Here is a 7,500-nt window from a genome sequence, read left to right as displayed (position 1 = left end):
AGACGCAGGTGGTTAGGCCCCAAAGGGGGTGTAAGAGAGTGAGGTGCTCTTCAGCAGGTGGTTAGATGCAGGGGGTCAGACCCCAAAGGGGGTGTAGGACAGTGGAGGTGCTCCTCCCTAATACAGGATATCGAAGCCATAGATGGACCGATACGTAGACAGAACTTCTACCGGGTCCGGTGGATCCTCTGGGGCCGGCCATCCCCCGGGGCACGATCCAAACAAGGGAGGCTGGGGACCATCAAAAGGGTCAAATGCCGCCGTCTCCGAAGGTAGAGCCACAGGGGGATCTGACTCAGCGAGGCCTGCCCTCCCGACCTGTAGTTTGGGCAGGACACCCACCGTCTCCTCCTTTAAACGCCTCTTATTTCTTCTTGCTCTTGACCGAGGGCTGACGACACTACGGGAACCTCCCAGCATGAAGCTGGAACCTACGTGTTGGTCAAGGACAGGAATTGGCTGCTGCTGGGGTACGGGTTCAGCCTCGGCGAGGGGAAGGTCCACAGGTTGTGCCTCAGGTGCGGGTTCAGACTCGGCGAGGGGCAGGTCCACAGGTTGTGCCTCAGGGCCAGCAGACTCGGAGGCCCCCTGCGGGGGAACGGAGCCGATCTGCGGGCAGCGATTGAACTTCCCAATGAGACGATCGACAGTCCTCTCCAACTCCTTAACCCTCTTGGAGACACACTGCCACTCCTGGGTCCTGCAGGGAACGCTACCCAACCGTACAGATTTCTTGGCTGGACACGTAGTCTTGATCCACTGAGAGTACCACGGGCCGGCGAGCGGTGGGACCACTTACTGGACGCCGGGAGCAGGAGGAGAGGTAATGCCCGGCTCGACCACAGTACAGGCAGCTCCGGGTGTCCAAACGGCGCTGCCTCTCCTCTGGTGTGATGCGAACCCTGCCGGTCAGATCACGGTACAGATGGCTGCTGGGACTCGAATGTGGCTGCCCCTGCTCTGGGATGACGCGAACTCCCCCCCAGAATATGCGCTTAGCAGCTGAAGGCGACCGAGAGGCAGGGCTAGAAGCAACGGCCACAGTGGTTGGGGGGGTAGCAGGTCTGGAAACCTCCGGGACGACAGTGCCCTCGGAAGCTGGGGCAGGAGGAGGAGAAGGCTGCAGAATGACACCCTCAGGAGGGTTTAGTCCGTCGAGACGATCTAGCCGGCCAATCAAGAGGGCGTACCGATCCTCGGCCTTGGAAGCCTGAGCCTGGATTGTGCTAACCAGGCGGGTGTACCGATCATCATTTGCTCTTTGCTGGGCAACCAGCTCAAGAAAAAGGTCTCGCAGAATAGAGGACTGGTCTCGCTGAAGTGCCTGCAAGTCTCCGAACGTGATAGGATGAGTGGAGATATCAGGAAGAGTGGAGATATCCAGCTGACCGCCTGGTGGGTCAGCTGAAGCGGCCGGCCGGGTAGCTGGCCTCTCGGGACCTTCCTCCTTGATTGGGGTACCCGCTAAATCCATTTTAGAGTGATTCATACTGTCAGGATCGGTGTCAGACATGGGGATCTATTCGCGGGTAGTTGGGGGCCACGGGAAACTTGGTAGGTCTTGAGAAGCTGGGGTGTTGTGGAACTTGATGGCTGGGGCTGCACAGTTCGAGGTTTGGGAACGGTCGCAGAGATTGCAGAAGTTGCTGGTTGCAGAAGTTGCAGGTTGCAGACGTTGCAGAGATTGGTATGATCCTTGATGTGAATTTAGATTATGAATCACTCGCGAGAGCCTGCCGGAACAGGCCCTTATAGATGTGAATATGACATCACCTGTGTTATGACATCACCAGCGAAAGGCATGAACGACGCTTATGAATCATGACATCATCAGTGATCGATGACATCATAGTAGGAATGACGACGTCAAAGTAGGAATGATGACCTCATCCTAACACAGGTGGCAGGTGTCAGAGGGCACACTATCTCATGCCTTCTGGTTCTGCCCTTCACTGACAGGATTCTGGGCCAAGATATTTGATTGGTACTCTAAGGCCTACAAAATAACCCTGGAGCTGGAGGCAGAACTCGCCATCTTCGGCTGCTCGGAGTCGTCTCTGAACTTCCCTAGAGCTGTGCGACAATCTCTGACACAGGGAACAACTGTCGCCAAAATACTAATTCTGTAATTCTGAAGGAATGGAAGTCCACCTCTTCACCTTCTTTTCAGGTGTGGCTGATGGACATGATCTCTGTTATACAGATGGAGAGACTCGATCATGTTCCTGAGAGCCAACTCGCTTAAAAGATTCTCAACTATCTGGGACCCATTTTTGGCGACTTTGAAGAGGTTAAGAACCCGGCTGGTTTGAAGAGAAACCAGCCGGGCGATGACTCGCCTGGCTGGTTTCTCATGGACCCCGTGCATGGGATACCATGCAACATATCTCTTCTAAGCACATAATCGTGCGTTCCTTTATCGCAAAATAACTGGGATGTGGAGGCTAAATGACGTCACATCCGTTTTGATAGTATTCCATTTGCAGAAAAGTTGAGCTGGGAAGTTCACTGTTCACTGGTCAGATCCACTCGCTAGCCAGGCTAGCCATTGTTAGCAATAACAGTTGATAACAAGGCATTTCGTGGCATTTTGCGCATACAAACACTGAAGCCTCATGTCCACACAGATAGAAGTAGGCCGTGCTGTGTGTACAGCTGATTTAATGAGACACAAACAAGACAGAAGTGCTAAATAGCATTTATACGATTATAACTACCGTAAATTCCGGACTATAAGCCGCGGCTTTTTCCCCGTTTTTTGGCCCTGCGGCTTATATAACGGTGCGGCTTATCTATGGATTTTTTCAGAAAAAACAAAAAAAACAAATAAAATCTCTCTTTTTTAGCACTCTTTCTAACTATAAATCCACTTCTGTTTTAATTTCCTCTCTTGCCCTCTTTTCACCACACCGCGGACACTGTGCGCACTGTAAAAATAAACAAAGGTGGTGTTGTGTTATGTTGTTTTGTTGAAATGTTACGGTAATACGGTAAATGGGAGCTTCCTCAAACAGCCAACAATCCCCTCTGTGCGTGAACCCTTACATATGGTAATTACGGTAAGCAAACGGCCACTCGGTGACCTCCAAAATCGATGGATTTTACAGGTTACACAGCTTCATCAGCACATTTTATGTGCATTGCTTTGCTGCTTGTTTTTTCGATTATTTTTTTGTAAAGCACCTTGAATTGCCTTTGTGTATGAAAGACTTGACATCATTGGCGGAAATCAACCGGTTACTCCTACCGGTTCAAAGTTCATCAGCAGCCCGGAATCACAACAAGACGAGCAGTAGAAGCAACTCTCTCTCACTTACCATGGGGAAGGTACGCAGAAATTCACACGACGCAGCTTTCAAGTTGAAAGCAGTCAATCTCGCATTAAAAGAGGGAAATAGAGCAGCAGCGCGTAACCTGGGCATCGACGAGTCAATGGTGAGGCGTTGGAAGGTGCAGCAGGAGGAACTGTCTCAGTGCAAGAAGACCAAAAAGTCCTTCAGAGGTCATAAAAGCAGATGGCCCGAACTTGAAGATTCCCTTGAAGATTGGGTGTTGACCCAGAGAGCAGACGGCCGAGGCGTTTCCACGGTGCAGATCCGACTGAAGGCCAAAACAGTCGCCACCGAAATGAAAATTGAACATTTCATAGGTGGCCCATCTTGGTGCTTCCGATTCATGAGACGAAAGGGACTGTCCGTCCGGGCGAGAACTACTGAACAACTCCCTCCCGACTACCAGGAGAAAATCACAAACTTCAGCGAATTCACACAAAGGAAGATCACGGAATATTATAGGAGTGTGAAAACATCCACAATCACCAACGGGTTCCAAAAGGCTGGACTGCTGCGGGATGAAGAGGATGACGCCGCCACAGCTGGCGCTGATGAGGACTTTGGTGGTTTCAGTACGCAGGAAGAAGAGGAAGACGAGGATTAGTGACTTGACTTCTCTGGTTACAGCCGTTTGCTGCACATATAGCCTATTGTTGTGTGATTTTGTCTGGGGATTAGTGACCTGACTTTTGTTTTGTTTTGTTGAAATGTTAATAAATGGGAGCTTCCCCAAACAGCCATCTCTTTCCCGACAATCCCCTCTGTGTACGAACCCTTACATAGGTAATTAAACATCAAAACGCCCGCGGCTTATAGTCCGGTGCGGCTTATATATGTAAAAAACAGTCAATTTTGCTGCTGCGGCTTATATACCGGTGCGCCTTATGGTCCGGAATTTACGGTACTGTTGTTGCGCGGATCAGCCATCTTGGATTTTTTTACGTCGGGGCTGCTGAGGCTCCTACGAGTTTGGAATGGGAAATACCAGCTCTAGTGACGTCACGTCCCAGCTCATGAACTTTGAACCGGTAAGATTACCAGTTCCCAGTTATAAAGGAATGCACGATATGCACCATGTGGCACGTTGGTAATGTTGGATGTCGACGATGTACTGTATGTCTTTTCCTGTGTCTGAGCCTGTTCGCTTGTCTTGTTCGTGTATTGCTCTAAAGAAAATGAAACTAAAAAAATGTAAAAAAGAAAAGAAAAGAAAATGCGTGGCCACGCCTTACCTTCCTCTCCAAGCTGTCATCTCCCTCTGTGGAGCTGACGCTGTCACGGTAACGGGACCGCGAGGGGCGGTGCCTCCGCGCCTTGACGGACAGCTGAGCCCGCCCCTTCTGGATGCTGTTGTCCAGCAGCTCTGTCTCGGGGATGGCCTCATTCAGGTCTGAAAGACGAGCACAGAGTCACCGATGAGGCACGCACTGAGGAATGGAGATGCATCAGAAAGGAGAAATGAACCGTTACCTGCATCGTGCATACACAGAACAACCTCATGTGTGAACATCAGGTTGTTTATTGGCTCTAATAAACATGAACTCCACAGATTGTTGTTGTTCTGTTTTAAATGAGTGTGCGGTTACATGGCTTTCTTCCACAATTACACAGTCATTTGAATATTTCAACCAGCAACCTTCCTAATAACAAGTGCAAACATTTAAGCCATTTAAGAAACTCCTCCTCTTGACCCCAATCTCCATCCATTCCCCTCTGACCACCGTCGATTACTCTCCCTCCACCTTTTCTCCAGACCCCACTCTTTCATCGTTCTCTCTCTTTTCAGCCCCCATGGTACACCCATACACTCACATGGTACACCTATACACTCACATGTCACACCACATGGCACACCCATACACTCACACAGCACACCCATATGTAATTGATGTTGTGTCTGTGCCCATCCCGTTTTCACGGAAACCCTGTTCCATGGTGTCAAATATGTCACTTTGTCATGCACCTTGTGCATACAGTGGTACACGCTACCCAGGGTGACCCTGTGGTGCACGTTACCCAGGGTGACCCTGTGGTGCACGCTACCCAGGGTGATCCTGTGGTGCACGTTACCCAGGGTGACCCTGTGGTGCACGTTACCCAGGGTGATCCTGTGGTGCACGTTACCCAGGGTGACCCTGTGGTGCACGTTACCCAGGGTGACCCTGTGGTGCACGCTACCCAGGGTGATCCTGTGGTGCACGTTACCCAGGGTGACCCTGTGGTGCACGTTACCCAGGGTGATCCTGTGGTGCACGCTACCCAGGGTGACCCTGTGGTGCATGTTACCCAGGGTGACCCTGTGGTGCACGCTACCCAGGGTGACCCTGTGGTGCACGTTACCCATGCAGGGTGACCCCATGAGCACAAGCCTCCAAAAGCTACAGGCAGGACCAAGATGTGGGGTGTGGGGGCTGCTGCAGCCTCTTGGCCTTCAGGAGCCCCTCCCCCTGGAGCCTCCAACATCCAACCACACTCACCAACCAGCCACACCATCCAACCACACTCACCAACCAGCCACACCATCCAACCACACTCACCAACCAGCCACACCATCCAAACCCTCATCATTCCCAACCCCCCTCCTGTCCCTCATCCCAACCCCGAGGCGTCACTGACCTTTGACCCCCCCATTACCCCCCGCCTCACCTCAACCGTGTGTGCCTCATACTGACGCACAAGGTGTGTGACAAAGTGACAAGATTCGACTTTATCAGAGTGAGAATCTGTTGATGTGCCAGATGTGTAAGATGTGTGTGTGTGTGTGTGTGTGTGTGTGTGTTTTAAATGTGTGATTACAATTTTCCCTTCAAGTTATAGTAATGTATTCTGCCTTTGTCCCGTAAGCCCATACACAACTGCACAAACATGCACGCATGCACGCACACGCACACGCACGCACACGCACGCACGCACGCGCGCGCACGCACACACACACACACACACACACACACACACACACACACACACACACACACACACACACACACACACACACACACACACACACACACACACACCCTGGAGATTCATAAATGCGGTTGTCCCTGCCCAAGGCAGCAGGGGATTGTGGGGGATGACCCCTGACCCCATGATGAAACTGTCTGCAGGTTATTGATCCAGATTGATATATAGAGATAATCTATAAGTCTGGTGTCTAATGAGGAGAGAGAAGGCACTGCAACTCATCAAAAAGAATTTAACCACCCAAAGACATCACTGATGACATCACTGATGACATCACTGATGACATCGCAATCGTGACACGCACCGCCGACACACACACCGCCACAGTGGCTAAGTGGGTGGCGGCGCCACCCACTTAGCCAATTGTCACTAAAGACTAGGGCACACATGGGGAAAATACGGCCCGCAGTTTTTACAGTGCACCTGAACGCAACATGCAAGATACCCGCTAAGTGTCCAAATGTTCATGTCAGTCTGGCCAATACTCCACTTCTGTTATAACATTTCAGTCTGGAATATGGAATATCTTTCAATAATCTTTATGACTTAAAGACTAAAAGTAATCTCATGTGTAAGAAATGACTGTTCTACATTGAAGTAGATTTTTATTTTTTATTTTTATTTTGGTTTTGGATTTATTTAGCTTCAAGAGTGCATTTTTGTTTGTGTGACCCTCAACACAGGCTTTGAGAATCCCGGGCCACTTACTGATACTTATGCTTAAATTAACCCACTCATATTCTGGTTTATTTCAAGAACAACATTTTGGCGAGTGGAAATTCGAATTGACTGGTAACTTTAAAATCTAGCAGCCATATTGGCAGGTGGTCAAAAAAGTTTATTTCAAGCCCTGCAGGGAGAGCAGGTGGTGACATAGGAGTGAGTGAGAAAAGGATCAAATATTGGTGGTTAAGACTGAATAATGACATCACAACTGTTAATTTAAAATGAGTGATTCCTCTAAACCTGGCTTCAAATGCGCCAAATTTTTCACGCTGGCGCCCTATGGCCCTCAGCAAAATCTGGTAGCGAGGACATTTTTTTGTGGTCCTCTCTATCATCAAAGTTGCCCATCCCTGGATTTACGGCATGACAATATTTGTTCGCCCCCCGGCAACAATCTGGGTTTCTCATGTGGCCCCCCATGAAAAATAATTGCCCACCTCTGGACTAGGGTATCAGCCCCTTCGGGGCCGACACGGTG

At 50.1% G+C, this 7,500-nt stretch overlaps 1 protein-coding gene across 1 annotated transcript in view; it reads right to left on the bottom strand.

The window, feature by feature from the left end:
* The window catches only part of samd14 (sterile alpha motif domain containing 14), a gene marked incomplete at both ends in the record, with an annotated part of 33,349 nt that overhangs the window by 14,237 nt on the left and 11,612 nt on the right, over positions 1-7,500 (bottom strand). The window contains one exon of the mRNA XM_083649776.1: positions 4,565-4,722. Coding sequence (XP_083505902.1) covers positions 4,565-4,722 — 158 coding nt within the window. The remainder of the gene's footprint in view (positions 1-4,564; positions 4,723-7,500) is intronic.

This window comes from Poromitra crassiceps, assembly GCF_964638095.1.
Source record: "Poromitra crassiceps genome assembly, chromosome: 13".
In the NCBI taxonomy this organism is placed as follows: domain Eukaryota; kingdom Metazoa; phylum Chordata; class Actinopteri; order Beryciformes; family Melamphaidae; genus Poromitra; species Poromitra crassiceps.
The sequence above is the reverse complement of the archived record's forward strand: the minus strand, read 5'-3'. Positions and strand labels throughout refer to the sequence as shown.